The sequence below is a fragment of the Sinohyriopsis cumingii genome, chromosome 1, assembly GCF_028554795.1.
Source record: "Sinohyriopsis cumingii isolate HCF-2022 chromosome 1, ASM2855479v2, whole genome shotgun sequence".
Taxonomy (NCBI): Eukaryota; Metazoa; Mollusca; class Bivalvia; order Unionida; family Unionidae; genus Sinohyriopsis; species Sinohyriopsis cumingii.
This window is the reverse complement of record NC_142961.1, coordinates 176,478,900-176,497,145: the sequence shown is the minus strand read 5'-3', so window position 1 is coordinate 176,497,145 and position 18,246 is coordinate 176,478,900. Positions and strand designations below refer to the sequence as shown.

Sequence of the window (18,246 nt, the reverse complement as noted above, 5' to 3'; positions counted from 1 at the left end):
CTTGTTTGTTCATTAGTATACTTTCAAGACTGGACTATTGTAACTCAATTCTGTCTGGTTCATCTCAATATCTGCTCCAGAAACTTCAAAAAGTTCAAAACACAGCTGCTCGGATCATACTTAGAGTACCCCGATCAGAGCACACCTCCCCGCTGCAATGTACCCTACACTGGCTATCCATTCGATCCAGAATCAAACACAAAATTTGTTCTCTGTGCTAGGTTTCACTGTCGGACTCTAGTCCAGCATACCTATCCGACCTCACCCAATGTGTACACACCAGCAAGATACTTACGCTCCTCTTCTGACAATCGTATATTCATTATTCCCACTATGAAAACAAAGTCATATGGACAACGTTCTTTTGCATACCAGGGCCCAGCAACGTAGAATGAATTGCCCACTGAACTTAGACACAAAGACACAGTGATCCCATTCAAGAGTGCTCTCATAACTTACTTATTTCGACTGCAAGAACAAACTTAAAGACCTAATAATGTTTCCTACCTTAAATATTCTCAGCAAGTATCTTTTTATGTTTTCTAATTTCATGGTGTTTGTTTTTGTAATCATATCATTATATGTTTTTTTTTATCTTATAGGTGTTGTCTAATGTTGTAAAGAGCTCAGAGCTTCTAAAGATTGGGTGCTATACAAAGTCCTCATTATTATTATTATTATTATTATATATATATATATATATATATATATATATATATATATATATATATATATATATATATATATATATATATATATATATATATATATTCATGTTTGTGATGTCAATATGATGGTCATGGTACGAACACTGGCCGTAATCTATGAACCTTCAAATGGATAATGCGTCGTACAAGATGGCACTGACTTAACAAAGGATAATAAACGTAATACAAAGTACATAGTGAACTTACTATTATCATACATTATTGAAAAAATACTAAATGAGTATTTGTTTTTGTGTTTTTAACGTAGCTTTAACAATTTGAGTTATATCGCTACCATGTCTGACGTGTGGCAGTTTATAGTGATGTCTAGCACTGGGGCATCTTGGCATCGACATGTAGCATGATGTCCCACCCAGTCACATTATCCTAACACCAGGCCGACAAGTCCTAACACTAACCTCTTAATGCTGAGTGTCAAGCGAGGCAGCTGCTAGTACGTATCAATTTACAAATCTTTGGTATGGCTCGGCCTGGGTTCGAACCCGCGACCTCCCGCATCTGAGCTCAAGCCACTTAGACCACCGGAAGTGTCCAAGGAATCTAAATGAAATAGTAAATGATAAATAATTTCACTGCCGTAACATAATAACCGTATTCCTAAATTCAACTCGTACTGAGACTGAGTACATGTTGGCTTATATTAGCTAGCTTTTACAGCACATTAAAGTCATAATTGGCTTTATCATGCATTGCAAACGGCAGCTAAGTGCCTTTCCTAGGGACAAGTCAATGCAGTCGATCCGGCCTGGTCTGGGGTAGGGTGGGTAGGGTGTATTCAACGCGTGAACCTCGGACAACGGTTTTGACGCTCTACTAACTGAGCTACCTCGGCCCCCTTAAATAAACCCTACTCCTCGATCGTCTGAAAATGCTAATATTTGAATAGACGATAGTACTTAGTTAAATGTTTAATTTCTTTCTATATCTTTTGACAACTGCTCATTTTCGTAATATATGACAACTGAATATATTGCAAAGTGGGGGATGCACTATTAAAATACCGTATAAATGACACGTATCTTGAGGTTTGGTTCGATTTTATTTCTGATTTCCTTATTAATACCTTCTGAATCCGAAATGCTATCCTTTTCTGAGACAAAAGTAACGACAGTTTGTCAAAATCGATAATCTATGTGGTCATTACTCATGATTGATCAACCGATCGATGGAGAGAGAGAGAGAGAGAGAGAGAGAGAGACAGACAGACAGACAGACAGACATATAGATAGAGATGGGATTAAAATGCATTAAAAAATATGTGTTTGTAGGTATATTTTTCAGAAGGACATATGGCATTACCCGAGTTTCTTTCCAGTGCATGACCTTAAGCGAGATATGTTATCATCATGTGATCAGCAGCAATAGCCACACTGATGATGGTTTTCACATCAATATGCATTTAAAGTCAAGACACGCTGTGCAAGTTATGGAATTCAACATAAATAAATTGATAGCTTTGAGAGAAGACAACAAAACCAAAGGTTTGCTATTCAAAAATATAGAGATATATAAATCTGAGATTATAACCAGAGGACACGTGGTCAGATTTAAGCATGTGAGTTCATTGACTGGTGAGTACATATTTAATAAAACCAACATCTAATGGGATCTACATTCATTTTGTTTTACCGATAACGATTTCTCCAGCTCTTTATTCGCAAAGAAAGTACGTGACCTTGTGGTGTTGCTGATCACATTTTTATAAAGTACATGATATTTGATAATCAATTGCAGTCATGAAATTCAATCTCAAACCAGTCTTTACAATTACCGTACATATCTACACGTGGTCATGTGATTCATTAAGAATGATGAATGAATTATTTCTTTTGGGAAATTGAAATATTGTATGAAGAAATGCTACAGTTAGTAACGGATAACTGTATATTTACTATATGTGTGTGCGCATATCTATATATATCTGTATCTCGGTCGGTCTGTCTGTCTATCTATTTATTAGGGAGCCGCGGTAGCAGCCGGTTGTACAAGTTTTATTTTCTCGTTAACAGGTTAATCTTAACACACAGAATGACACCGACACATTTTTCACGAGAAGGAAGTGTACAAGATTATGAACCGGCGGTCCCCCCAAAAACCTTTAAACATTGGATATTGGGTCCAATTGCATTCCTTTGCATGTCCGGTTCTGTCTTGGCATTCACCGTTTTCTCGCAGTTCATCCATGACAAAATAAAGAGGAGTGACTACCATAACGCTACCTTCTCCGATAATTTATCTACCTGCGAAGTGAATAAAAGCAGTCACCAGTATCAAGTAAAATCTGAAATTCAGGAAAAATCAGCAAAATGGCAGATCCTGATTCCTCTTGCTGGAAACATCATCGCAATATTCTCTAATTTGGTTTTGGGTTCATATACAGACAAATTTGGTAGGAAGTTCTTATTCTACCTCTCGTGTTTCGGAAGCTTGTTTCGAACAACCATGGTTGCAGTTATAATGTACTTTGATTGGGATTTAGTATATTACATAATTCCCTATGCAATAGATGGCATGACGGGGTCTTCTCCAACTTTAATGCAAGCAGCATATATCTATTCAGCAGACATTACAAGCAAAGGTAAAGAGAGGACGTTTGGTATCGTGCTGATAGAAATGGCATTTGGTTTAGGGTCGACACTCTCAGGATTTGGTTCTGGATATGTAATCGAATGGACGGGGTTCTTCTGGCCATCAGTGATGGCAGCTGGAGCTTATCTCCTGGCAATCATATTAATATTTGTACTACCGGAGACTTTCAGTGACAGACTTGCGAAACGCAAGTCTAAATTACAGACTGTCAAAGATGCCATAGGGTTGTACTTTGATCCTAAAAATACTGGGAAAAGATGGATTTACATTATATCTATCATAATATTTTTCATAATTATGATAAGCAGCAGTGGAAGTTTTTCTATTGAACCACTTTACCAGTTAGGGTCGCCATTTTGCTGGACTCCTGTTCAAATTGGTTGGTTTACAGCATTGCGAATGTTAGGACAGCAGGTCATTGGCATCTTCTCTATCAAATTACTCCAGAGATGTCTTGCCGATACTTCCATCGCCATTTTAGGAGCCGTTTGTAGCGTCTCTGCCTACACTATGGAGGGCCTGGCATCAACTAGTCTCATGCTTTACCTAGGTAATCACGTTTATATAGACTGATTATTTCTGTCAACTCTACAATTATTACAACAGGGTGAGAATACAATGATAGGAGATTAAATACTTAATATTGGTAGTGGTTTTCTGACTACAACCAAGACATGGCTTTTAAAAATATTATGTCTTTATGGCAAATGTTGTTTCCATACTAGAAATGAAGCATTTATACCATGTTATGTTTATCTTGGTTCTAAATTACGAAATAAAATGTACCAATTTCAGTGAGAAAGCTTGTACTATGATTCCAGAAACCTAAAATTCTTAGGAAGAGCAAGGCCTTGAAAACCGTTCGCCAACATCTAGTGCGCAAAAATGACCAAATGAGTTTACAAATTAAGTTCTTACCACAATCGTCTGGGAGTAAGGATGGCAATTAAAATAGTAATGTTTTATCGAAACGATCGGACGGATAGTTAACAGTTTTATGCAATGTTCTTTGTTAGGTTTATATTTTATGTTGTTAAGGTTGTTGCAATTTTTAAAGGAGGAGTCGAGAAAGACTTATATTATTCTCTATCCTTATAAACTGAACTTCTGACTATAAGTTATGTCGTCATTACGAACGTTTGTGCCGATAAGAAGCGTCGAAAAGAATAAAGCCGTGTATTTATTTATAGACATGAGAATCACATGTTAAACTGGTACTGACTCGATGACTGACGGCCTTATTATCCATATGCTTTCAGTGAATGTGTTGAATATTGGAGGGAACTTGACAGTCCCTGTAATTAGAAGCATCATGTCCTGCATTACTCCGCCAGACAAACAAGGTACAAAGTCCTTACGAGATATAAGCGGTTTCTTTACGAATTAGAATCAATGAAACTTTCAATTTTGTATGCAGGCTTCATGCGTTTATTATTATACTAGTTTAGTAATATTTTATTGCTTGCGTGTATATCTTTGAATTTGCTTTGGTGGATTCCTTAACAGGAGTAATTCTAATTCAAAATTTGACACTGTTGTGGAAAGATTATTATTCTCTTGATTTGATATAGAAGAAATGGGTCCTATTGATAACTATGGTTAGATTTCACAATATTTTTTAAGTGAACTCAAGTGCCTGGAGGCGATAAAAATGTGTGCGGAAAAAAAGACAAAGAAAGAACGGAAAAGTGAAACAAATGTAGATTATTGATGTTGAATATCATTTTAAGGGAAAACACATGTTTAAATAAATATGGTTTAAGTTACTGTAAGATCTGGGTGTGATGAGGAATCATCAAAGACCGATGAACGATGAGAAGGAAGTTTATTGATACTTAGACTAATTAGAAATCGACCGCGAATGCAGCAAGCTTCCGCGTGTCTCTCAGAAAATGCTACCTCACCCCTACAAATGATCCAAAACATTACTTAAATCAGAATTTTGTATTTTCAACTGTCCAAAGGGTTTCGCGACGTTACACACAAAAATGCACACACGAACATATCGAGGTATGGACTCGCAAAGAGGCAGTGTTATATAATCTTACATTTATTTATTGAAATGTTTTGGAACAATACTTGTTCTCAAGTTAATCACATGTTGTCGTCATAAAAAGCAATGCTTGTGATGTAATATGATTCACGAGTTACATTTATGCAATAACAAAGTCAATAACAAACTCATACAGTTTATTGAAATAGTTTTATTAACGTTATCAATTATATTGATACATTTTCATTCTCAGGAGCGGTGTTCTCTACAATATCCTCTGTCAACATTATCTGTAATATGTTGACCGCCGTTCTTGCCAATGCAATCTACTCATCCACCCTGAACCTCTTCTCTGGCGCCGTTTTCTTGGTGTATGCTGCATCCAATAGCATTTGTATACTGCTGGTTCTGTAAGTTCAATATACCTTAATGTTAAGTACTTTCCAACATAGTCTTACTATAAAGGGAAATATACTGGAATTCAATAATAGAAGATACGCGAGTATTTTGAGGCATTAGGTTTTGTAATAAACATTATCGTTATTTTATTCACGCGTCTTCTATTGAAAATATATTAAAATATTGGGCATGTTTGGATTTGAGTACTATTGTGCTTAAATGTTAGTTTGTGAAAATAAATAGGTTTTTATTTCTTAAGAAAATTAATTTATTTCTTCAGAAGAGAGAGAGAGAGAGAGAGAGAGCCGGATTGCCATAAATTCAGAGTAAGCACCTATCTATGGGTCCCACGACTTTTAGGGGCCCCGCGACAACGGATCAAAATAATATTAAATAATTTTTGTTTAATAACATAAATGTCAGTTTGTTTAATAACATTAATAATTGTTAATATTTGTTTTGTGTAATACAAATTGGTTTATTAAAATTGTTGGTTGGTAAAATTAAAAACGTATTAGGAGATAACTTGCGGGGGGGGGGCAAGATTTCGACTGCCTAAGGGCCTCCATAGGGTTTAATCCGGCACCGGAGAGGGAGAGGGAGACTCAGTTTGTTCAGTGCAGATAAGATGCTGTGGAAAACATCCTCCCTTGGTACTAATTTGATACTAGTATTTTTATACTTCCGTATTGGGTTGTCTTTCTCGGGTTGATGCAAAAAGGCTGACTGTTAGAAGGAAAATTGGAGTACACAGCACACAGTGAACATATAACGTATTATTTGGACCAACTTGACCATTTGTGCGAGAGAAAAAAATGACTCAAAAGTACTTTGGTTCTTGAACTTACAGAAATGTCAAACATTTTGTTCGCCAACAATTTTTTCCAAAAAACAAAACCGCAACCTATCCGGGCAACCTGGATTATTTCTAGGATTGGATTTTCTATCCGATTGCCCTAGAAAATATAGTTTAATGTATTTGCAACTTCTCGTTTAATCCTTGTTTCGTAAATGACCTAGGGTGGTATGATAGTGTTAAATATCGTCATAAATTTCGAGGTATGATGCGTAGAACTGATTTTGAAGTTGTGAATGATAACGTATATGGACTAAATAACGGTTCATTTATATATAATCAAGCTACAGTTATATTATTAATTGAAGGTAGGTTTGAATCTGTGTTATTTTTTAAGAAAATAAATCAATTCCTAAGTCCTCCTAAACAGAGTTACTTGGTATTTTGTCATGTGATCTAGTCACGTGACAGGTTATTTCTCATGAAAATTCCGCTCTGATTGTTCAAACTTCCCGCAATCGGAACTTCCTCAACTTCTAGTCGCACGTTAAAGAATAACTACGCTGATATAGTGATCATTTTGAAAAGTTGCAAGCCTGTGGTTTTATATTTTTTTAAAGTTGTATAAATAGAATTAAAAATTGCAAATGTAGGTATTTCATGATAAGGATCTAACATGAATGTTTTATTTTCTTCAATGTTCGCCGAATGCTGAATTGGTCGTTGAAGCTAGACCCGAGAGAACAAGTGTTTCACCACACGCGAAAGATTCGGCGAACGTCGTTGATACCAGAAAGAAAAAAACATGTATGATCTCTATTCTTCTATGAAAAGGAAAATAACTTTGAAATTCCCTGAGGCAACTTTAAGTTTCATTCGTGAAGGTGCCGATCCGTTTCAAAATAGTAAAGCAACTACCACCTGTTTCAAAGGTAGTTATGTGAAATTAGAAACATACTACAGACAGACGTAATTTGTCATATTTTGGAAATACTCCTTAATTTCATTTCAATGTCGAAAATTTAATACGTTTTGAATGGGAAAAGTTAAATTGTAAATAGGTTTTATAGTACCAGTTTTCTTTAATAATCCCGTGTTCACAAAATCAGTTGGCTTATAATGAAAAGAATTGTAGTTTTAAATGGACTAATCCATTTGCTTATTTTTACCTTTAACTTCCTAAGATATATGATACTAATTATTATACACGTTATATTATACACTCTGTGTGTGTGTGTGTGTGTGTGTGTGTGTTAATGCGTCCTGTATGAGGCTTAAACAAAATTTAACCATATTTAAACCGGCCATGAATTCAAGTAGTTATGCTTCTCACGTAGGCATATACATGCACGCATCTCTTTCCCCTTTCTATTTCTTTTCTCGTTTACTTTGCTTTTATTCTTTTTCTTCATATGTTTTTTTATAATTAAAGCTCAAACATCTTTTAAATAGGCTTTGTCTAAAGTAACCGTATTTATGTCAAAAGAAGTAAAATTATGAGGATGTACATATTTATTTCGTAGTAACAGTATGCTTCTTTAGTAATGAAACGACTACAGTCCAATAAGTAGTTAACACTGCAATACTTGCAAGGTACTTTACAAACTTATGCCACACCAAACAGCCACTTCGAAACTATATATTGATTAGTCACTATGCACCCAAGGCTCTGAACTATGGCATCATTATCCATCTGGGGTCCAACAATAGTTGGAGACGGTGACTTACATTTCACGCTTCATTAAATACGTAAAGATCGAGTATTTAGCTCAATTTCTCTGGAAATGTCGTACGTACAGACCTGGAACATGAAGGCTGTATTTATTGTTCAAGATGCTAAAAATTATGAGGCAAAGTAGGTCAAATTTCCTTACTGGTCACCCTCCAGTGATTACGTTACGGTTTTGCTAAATCTGAATGTGGACAATCATGAAATTTAACCGTACAAGAAGGATTGTACTAATTATCGACAAATGTAGGTTGGAATGACCAGCTTTCCAAGCTCAGGATCTCATAGACGCATTTGTGATATTTAAAGATTGTTTACACAGATTAACCATAGGAAGCAGGTACATATAGGTAGGTACAAGAGACAAATAAGTACTTTTCATAATAATATTTTGCACTTACATGTAGTTCATATTTCTTGATATTGTTGCATACATGGTCATGAAACTTGAAACATATAGTCACCATTATCTCTTGCGTTAACACCAATCAAATGTGAATGGTGGTTGTAATGACATACTTTTCTTTCTAAAATTGCGATGCTTATCTGATTATTTTATACTTATATCTTAATTTACATGTATGAACTATCTAGTCTGAAATAAAGAATTCTTATCTTATTTTTTTAAATTATGTACAGCAAAACGGGTGAGAAACCGTATTCGTCAATAACTTCCCGTTATTTCGTTTTTACCACAGATCTTCGAATTTGCAATAATTGAAAAGCGTGAAAGAAGAGAAAAATCCTTAATTTGGATTTATTTCCCGAATTGGAAACAATAACAGCTCTGTTTTGTGCACTTTCGGTGGCGTTCTGTCTTGATACTATTTTAAAGTACCAATGTTATTTTTTTAAATATGTGAAAGTTTTCCAGTCATTTTGTTGAATAAAATACAGTATGGGAGTATCATTGCATGCCACCCATATTGTCTTGTATTACAGGTTGCTTGCGTTCGGTACACGGGCCTCCCGAAGAGATGGACACTCAAGAATAGAAAATTCCGTCGAGGAGAAATGATTGGAAATATGCGATTTTCTTGTTTTTCAATGCTGTTGTGATATGTCAACTTGGGACTGATATTGATAGAAATATACCATTGAAAGGTTTTTCGAAATAGCTTTAAATCTGTTAGTTTTCACATCATGCGCCGTCATTGAATTATGTGCCCGGTAACGTGATCTGCGTGAAATCATGCTTAGTGTCATCGACGATTGGGGGTTAAGAACAGGTTTGTGATTGAATAAATTTAATGTCGCAAAAATGGATGTTTTTTTATTTAGGTTACTTGCACATAATTAGACCCTTGTTAAAAAATAATTAACACCTACACCTTTCATCACAAATGTTTCAGCCAAGTGAATCGTAAGTTGTTGTTGTTGTTGTAGGGTTTAACGCCATTTTTCAGCACACGATAGGCTACACATGGCGGCCAGTATTAATAGTGGAGGAAGAACCCGGGAAAACCCCGGAAAGAACCACCGACCCACGAGAAGCTACTGGCAAGCTTTCTCACATACCCACATTGGCTGAGTTTGAGACTCGAACCCACACAGACAGAGGTGAGATGGCAGTGATCCGTAACGGTGGGCGCTTTAGACCACTCAGCCACTCTGGGCCCCTGAATCGTAAGTAGTTCTTGCAATCTAATAATAATTATTTCAATTCTTTGCAAGTAACAGAATGTCTTCTGTGTAACATTTCTCAAAAGTTTATATGTTAGCCTATTAGAATTGTTGTACATTATTTGAAGATGGCGACGAGTGCTGAGACCTCAAATCACGTCCTCCTCTCTCTCTCTCTCTCTCGTTGCTGTTAGTACTGTCTATCAAAAAGCCTTAAGGTGTTTCTAGTTTTTATTTTCAATGAACAGTATTACATGATACTGCACTTTACTTCTCCCCTTTTCACTTCACTACACTGCACTATATTACATGACACAGCACCATGTCTCACGATTATACAAAAATACAGCACATTAACAGTCTGCCTGTATGAACGTAGTCAACTTTTCAAGCACCATACTACCTTGCAAAAGTCCCCGGTGGCACATGTTGTTTCGAATATTATAAACATTAAACGTATACCAAGTGTTCTTTCAATAATACCTTTTTAAATAGCCAGTGTAACCAGTAAGGGAAACCGGAAAAAAATCTTTTTAAAATTATAATCCTATGCAACTACGAAACTGTAGATCACCAAACGCATGGATTCTTCCCTCTAGTTATGCTGTCAGGGTGCATGTCTCAAATGCATACAGAAATATGGACATGACGAGAGAGCACATACGCTTAATGTTGCTGTCCTTCCAAATAGGTTTCAGCCTAGCCAGTGCAGTTATTGTCTGCGCAATCTTAGAAAGAACCTCAGGTTTGACCCTTCATCAGAGGTTATAACACCTAGATACCTGAAGCGTGTCATTGTGCCCAGCTTCTGTCCATTCACTCTTATTTCCTTTTGTATGTCACTTATGTAGCCAAACTCTCAACCGCTAGTAAAATGTTGACTCTTTTTCTACATCATTTTTTCGCACCTTATGTACACAATGTAGGTTGAACGCAGCAATAAATTAATTCAGTTTCATGATTCACAGTCATCTACTTTGATTGCACTAAACCAGTGGGTTTAGGCTCCTTCTCCATCAAATTACTACCATGTCTAACACAGTGATCTAGTAAATTGCACATGAATTTCAACATAATTACAAACAATAAAACATAAAAATATTCAAGAACACTTCACTGTCCGGAGTGACTTAATAAAGTCAACCAGTGAAATAAAAGTTTCTGTATAGTATTATTATAATTACGTACAACATATATTTAATTAACTTTAAAATGTCTGCAAAGGACACTGCGTGTGCGTTCGGTCTGAGGTAATCGCTGTTACAGACCATTCACACATCTCACTTCTGTCCGCATGAGTTTGAGTCTCGGCTCGTTCAACGTGGTTATGTGAGAAAGATTGCCAGTTGCTTCCCGTCTGTAGGCGGTTCTTCCTTCGGTCTTCTTGGATTCTTTTTCCACCAAATATGCTTGCCAACATTTAAAACCTATCGTGTGCTGGAAAATGCCTTTAAACATAGCACGAACGACAATAATCAAAACGTCTGCATATAAAAATAGGTCCATCCTTCTTATCCTAAATTTAGAAGTTCCCTCTACAACAAGAGGCATCTTACTTATTCATTCCCATCTTGTACTGCTCTCTTCCAGTAAGAAATATAATGGCTGTCTGGTCCTTGTTAATACAGTATTTGCATTGCATGTATTCAAGACCGATACATTTTACCGTATCTGTTTCGCTCAAAGATCATCGAATTTCCGAAAACAAGTTTGGAAATAATTATTTAAGATTTCATTCGTTATCACAACTTGACGGTCTATATCCTATATAAAATATAATTAAGAATAGAGGATGATGGCCAGAAATATAGATACAAATGATAATAAGACTATTAAAGAATAAATATTCTGTAGGAAACAGGTTGAAGAAAGTAAGGTGGAAAGTTGTTGCTTTGGAGCTTAACGCCATTTCTCAGCGCATGATATGCTATATGACGACCACCATAACTGGTGGAGGATAAAGCCGACAAAAACTCGGTAAGAATCACCGACCCAAGGGAAAGTACTGTCAGGCTTTCTCACATACCTACACTGGCCGAGCCCGAAACAAGAACCCACGCAGACAGTGGTGAGGTTGCAGTAATCGGTAATGGCGAGGGCTTTAGAGCACACGGCCACCCGGGTCACAGAGGAAAAGAAAGAATATTAGTATAACGAATACAGCTGGAAGAGGATTGGCTGATTGTACCTACACCGATAACAATTAAAATGAAATCAGTTAAATGAATTCAATGTCAAATGCTTTGTTACACTTTTCACATAAACTTTTGTAGAGTACGTGATTTAAGTACTTAGTTGACATTCCATAGCAAAATCTATCTTTGATGAATTGGTAGCTGACTACATTTTACCAAACGACCGTGACATGAACGTAATCTATCTACCCTGAAGTTCCAAGCAATCCATTTGGGAGCTGATATCCTTAATGCTGATATTTCAAAGTCATTTAATTACATTCATCATAGAAATATAGTCTTTACAAATTAACATTCAGTGATGTTTATCAGTGAAGCATTGTATGTTCAATATGACAGCTGAGACAGCTTATATTTACAAAGGAATCATTTGATCTGCATCCCTAGTAGGCATTAACACCTAGAGGAATATATCGTTAAATCTGGTCAAGCTGAGGAAAACGTATGATTTCTGGTCAAGCTGAGGAAAACGTATGATTTCTGGTCAAGCTGAGGAAAACGTATGATTTCTGGTCAAGCTGAGGAAAACGAATGATTTCTGGTCAAGCTGAGGAAAATGTATGATTTCTGGTCAAGCTGAGGAAAACGTATGATTTCTGGTCAAGCTGAGGAAAACGTATGATTTCTGGTCAAGCTGAGGAAAACGTATGATTTCTGGTCAAGCTGAGGAAAACGTATGATTTCTGGTCAAGCTGAGGAAAACGTATGATTTCTGGTCAAGCTGAAGAAAACGTATGATTGAACACAATATGTTGACGACGTTAATGTATTGTTGTTTTTCTGTTCCTTCTTTGCATACAAAGAAAATGGACCAACCAGGTCAGACTGTACATATGAATCCCGCTCCCCATGATTAAGATGACAATATTCTATATATTTGAATTCAAATAATGGCAAGCTATATAGAAAGGCGGATGGCGTCGTGGATGAGGAAAATTTAAACGATCTGAGCGCCAATTACACAACAACTGTGTCACAACCTCCTTTGTACGCGATGCTTAGACTGATAACTAAATAATGGTTACGTGTTAAAAATATAACACAACCACTATGTCACAACCTTCTTTGTACGCGATGCTTAGACTGACAACTAATAAATTGTTACTTGTAAAAAATATATCTCATTAGCTGCAAGAGTCACTTCTTGAGTTTGGTTGTCCATAGATTTCACGGTTTGCTTTTTACTGATGGCGACCAACACGACCTTTTCACACTTCATAATAAATAACAATTCGTTAGCGCAAGTAGTTTCATGATCACGTGTGAAGAAGAAGATAACATGAAACATATGTTGAATTCTTGCTAATGAGAATAAGATGAGTATAAAATAAATGTAAATGTTCTGCAAAATATAGGTTGAGGATGTAAGGAAAACAGGTTGCTCATGTGGGTTATACAGGCTACAATTATGTTGAAAGCAGTGTTATGTGAATACAGTATCAAATGCTGAAGCTTATTTTCTCATTGACCTTTATGATTATTTGATTTAACTACTTCTTTGACATTCGATAGGAAATGTATCTCTGACAAACTGGTAGCTGAATAGATTTTGGTAAAGAACAGCCAAGTTTAGAATTATGCAGACAACACTAACTCGCTTCTAATATAAAAAATGTTACAGGCATGCCACAGGAACAAAGTTTTTTGCGATGCTAGGTTGCCAACTGACACATGTATTTTTGAAACTTGTAAATTCTACAACTCACACGATAACCTCCAGTTACAATCACCTTCTATTCCAGGCTGTGTTTTTACTTGTATTCCATGCTTTTGTAAGAACTGGGGAAATTACAGTGCAATCCTTTACTGTTGCGAACTGATCAGTTAGTTATCGCAAATCATTCTTTTATTCTAATGGTCAAAAAATGTAAATACGGCTGGTGCCATCGATTTACATTACAAATTAATATGAACGATATTACTGCGGTTTACCATGTCTAAAGTCTCCAGAAATATCTCACTTGGAATTCGACGTAGTTACACACTTGCTTCCTTTTCCACTTTTTCAATTTGTATCTAAAATACTTCAAGAGTCATAAATGGATTATTTTTTTGTATTCAGGGTAGAAATTCTACATTTGGGAGCTGAGACAATATAACACAGGAACCATTTAATTCAGTCGCTATGAAATTTGCCTGTAACACCCCAAATGGACCGAGACGTTTCGCGTTCATTTATGACTAATTCCAGTTGTACATATAACAAAGATGACAAGCATGCAACACGGCATAATATTCATTAACCTTAACAGCCAAATAGTTCTATCAAGGAAAGTATCAGGTGTGTCAGCTTATGGTTTACGTTTGGGCGTGTTGGTAATGGCACTTTTTCCGGGTCCGCATATGGAGCCAAGTCCAAAATGTATGCACTTGCAAGAGAAGAAAAGGGCGCCAGCAAGAACTTTTGTTTTTGCCTTCAAGTGAAATATTTGAAATAATGTGTTTTATATGAGACATGATTAAATCAGATTTCTAACCATAAACATCGTTGTTTTTAGGTTTGCTTAATAGCAACATCAACCAAAGCCTTGTTCTCTACGTGAAAGTAAAGTCAGTTGTGAGCAAGCTGATTATCACACATTCTGATTGCCAGAACAAATTTATAAGATTCTAGGAAAATGATATTTTGGTTTCGTCATTCACCATGAATTGATCATAGAATTTTCAAAGCCATTTGTGCTGGACGTATCAGTGTACAAATGAATGACATACTAGTTTAGCCATATATCTGGGGAGGAATAGTGATCTACCATTGAATTCTTTGAAAAATGTGACATCATATCGAGACCCCAGGCGGAACTTCATTCGCAATGCGAATAACGAGAAGTGGTTTTGACACGCCTACTGCTAGAGCAGTGAGCCGTCGCACGAATGCTCAGCAAGGGACGAAATATGCAAAAATGGCAAAATTAAAGATGCCAATTATGGATTGAAGATTTTACAGTGTTATCTTGCGATTATAAAGGCAAAGTATCAGCATGCGGTAAAATACCTCAGTTTATGTAAGGGAAATAGGACTTCCATCTCGCTTGCATCAAATTCTCAACCGCTAAAGGCCATCACTTACCTGGGAAGGATAGTAGTCACTTCCTCAGACAGGGTTAACACCATTAACAAAATATTTCTTTACAAATATTGTCGCTGGCATTCAAAAGAAGAAATCTGTTAGAATAATACAATGAAGAGAATGCCCAGTTTGGGAGTTGAAATCTTCTGGGTTCTAGTGCTAACATATTGAAATATTCGAATCTACAGTACATAGGCCATACGGATCCAACCGTATGGAATGACCGAGAATTATTGCCATTATCGGCATCTTTTGCGGACGAAACACGGGGTCTGTACTAAATAATAAACATTGTACTTACCTGCTCCTTTTCAGAGTGAGGGAAGCAAACTGATACGTGAAATTATTGGGAAAAATGCGTGATCACATACGATAAACAGTAATGGGTTTGTAGTGAAAACACAGATTGGAAAGATCTGAGCATGAATAACAAAAGCCCTATTTCAAAGATTTGTCTGCATGTGATGTTAAGACTGATAACTAATTAAACTCTTAACTTAAAATGTAGACCTCATTAGTTACAGGAGCCACATGAACCAATCCTGGATCTGGCTGGCTCGAGAGGGCCTGTTTTGTTTATGGCACCATACAATATCTCTGCGCATCTCATCATAAATATCCTTGTTGTATCGAAAATAGTATTTCGTAATATCTCATAAGTGAAATATAGAATTCTGCGGGTTATACTACGTAAAAATACCTTGCATCTCTCTTTCCTCTTGCTTTTTAAATTTTGCTTTGCTTTTTTTTTTGTTCCGCTTTTGAATACGTGATGTTTCTCTTATCGACATATGGTATAACCCGAGTTGCTTGCACGTGCATAACTTTATGAGAGATTCTTATCATCATGTGATTACTAACTAGGTCGGGTCATACTGACGGCGGTTTTTTCCTTATGCATTTGCAGTAAAGTTCCGAATTAACAGTTAAATAATTTAACATAGATTGAATTGTTTGAGAGAAGACAAAGAGGGCAATTCATAATTTTGTTTTCCAAAAATGAAGATCTATAAAGTATGAATTATAACCAGTAAACATGTTATCATCAGTGATCACGTGAGTGCATGTTACGGTGAGTAACTGTTTAATCAGGCTATCGTATGAAGAGATCTTCCTTAATTCTGTCAAACTGAGATCGGTTTCTGTAAATTTTCGTATATAAGGACCTTTTACAAAGAAGGAATATGTATTATCTCGCATTCTCGCTGGTTTCATTATCATAAAATAATGAAGGCTGATAATAGATTGTAATCATTGAATTCTGTCTTAGACCAGACTCTTTTCACTTTGAAAATTCACACATATCCATATAGTTATAATGCCGACTGAATTAATTCCACAGCCGGCCTTAGGGCAAGGCGAACGAGGCAACCGCATTGGGCCCCGCGCTTTCAGGCAATGTAATTTGTTTGATTGGGGTCCCGCGCTCATCGCTTGCTGCCTTTGACCCGCAAGCTGCCTTGGGCTCCGCACATCCTAGGAACGGGCCTGGAAATATCATCTGAATAAATGTTTGGAGTTGGTAATAGAAAGAAAAGTATCGATCCACTGTATGCATGGATGTATGTTTGTATGTATGCATGTATGTATGTATGTATGTATGTATACATGTATGTATGTATGTATGTATGTATGTATGTATGTATGCATGTATGCATGTATGTATGTATGTATGCATGTATGTATGTATGTCTATCTACCTGTCTGTATAACATGCATACATACATACATACATACATACATACATACATACATACATACATACATACATATAGAAGTATGAGAATGGGCTATTTTGGCTCGCTGGCATCCAAGCGTCACTGCCATTCGTCTCTGTCTCTGTCCCCATGACTCACCTTTACCATATGCGATCCTTGCGACTCATGCATATTTGCTAACAACGCGACGCACGCATTTGGTGAGTCATGTGAGGGGACATAGGACAGAGAAGTCTGTCAGTGTACTCAATGGTCCAGTGGGACCAAAACCTGGCATTCATACTATTCTTGCAATGGTAGCGTGTGTTATACTCAGACAGGCAAGCCTATGGTAGCGATCAATACAAACACTGCCAGTTAATGTGTTTTCGATCGATAACCAGTTCTCTGCATGAAGTTCTTTTTACTCGAAAAATACGATACAGCGCGGAAGTAGTATATAGGGATACCTTAGCGTCAATGGAAATCCCTGTCAAAAAGGTCGTGGGAACGTTTTAGCGTCAAGACTTTTCAGACCCCTCTGGGAACGTTTAGCGTCAGGGGCAATTGAACATGGGGAATATTGGGCCTTTATAGCGACAAGGGAGAGTTGGGTTGTTGTATAGGGACATTAGGAATAGAACAGGTGACGTGACGTCACGGTACTGGACATTGGTAACAATGTGGCAAGGGTTTGACCTGAATACGCGCTACTCTAGGGAGAGACAAATATAATAGAGATATATACATAGACATATACAACACATAGACATAGATTGATGAACATCATGCAAACACATAATCTACTATCCACACGGAAGGGAGGGAAAACAAACCCCAAATATACTATCCACACACGGGAAGGAGAAAAAACGAACCCCAAATCTACAATCCAAACAGTGGAAGAGGAAAAAGCAAATCCCAAAACTATTATCCACACACGTGAAGTAGCAAAAAACAAACCCATTATCTAATATCCACACACGGGAAGGAGCAAAAAACAAACCCCAAATCTACTATCCACACAGAGAGAAGAAAAACAAAATCCAAAATATACTATCCACACAGAGGGAAGAAGAAAAACAAACCGAAAATCTACTATCCACACAGGGATGAGGATAAAACGAACCCAAAATCTACTATCCACAGAGAAGGGAGGGAAAACAAACCCAAAATATGCTATCCACACACGGGAAGGAGAAGAAACAAACCCCAAATATACTATCAACACAGAAGGGAGGGAAAACAAACCCCAAATATACTATCCACACAGAGGGAAGTAGGAAAAAAGAAAACCAAATATTCTATCCACGCACGGGAAGAAGACAAAATAACCCAATATACACTATCAACACAGAGGGAAGACCCCCCCCCCCAAAAAAAAAATATACTATCCACACACAGGAAGGAGAAAAAATAACCCAATATAC

The 18,246-nt window shown here is 36.7% G+C and overlaps 1 protein-coding gene across 1 annotated transcript; it reads left to right on the top strand.

Moving 5' to 3' along the window:
- Window positions 1-2,745: 2,745 nt before the first annotated feature.
- Window positions 2,746-5,724, top strand: LOC149808443 (lysosomal proton-coupled steroid conjugate and bile acid symporter SLC46A3-like). Its single transcript, XM_089968649.1, has 3 exons — window positions 2,746-3,867; window positions 4,577-4,660; window positions 5,564-5,724. Exons 1-3 carry the CDS (start codon window positions 2,757-2,759, stop codon window positions 5,722-5,724), a joined length of 1,356 nt encoding a protein of 451 aa, XP_089824775.1. The 5' UTR covers window positions 2,746-2,756.
- Window positions 5,725-18,246: the final 12,522 nt, after the last annotated feature.

Excerpts from the sequence above, each read along its gene's own strand:
- LOC149808443 (XM_089968649.1), top strand. The coding sequence starts at position 2,757 with ATGACACCGACACATTTTTCACGAGAAGGAAGTGTACAAGATTATGAA. Across the intron at positions 3,868-4,576 it reads TAGTCTCATGCTTTACCTAG|TGAATGTGTTGAATATTGGA; the intron begins GTAATCACGTTT and ends ATATGCTTTCAG. Across the intron at positions 4,661-5,563 it reads TACTCCGCCAGACAAACAAG|GAGCGGTGTTCTCTACAATA; the intron begins GTACAAAGTCCT and ends TTTCATTCTCAG.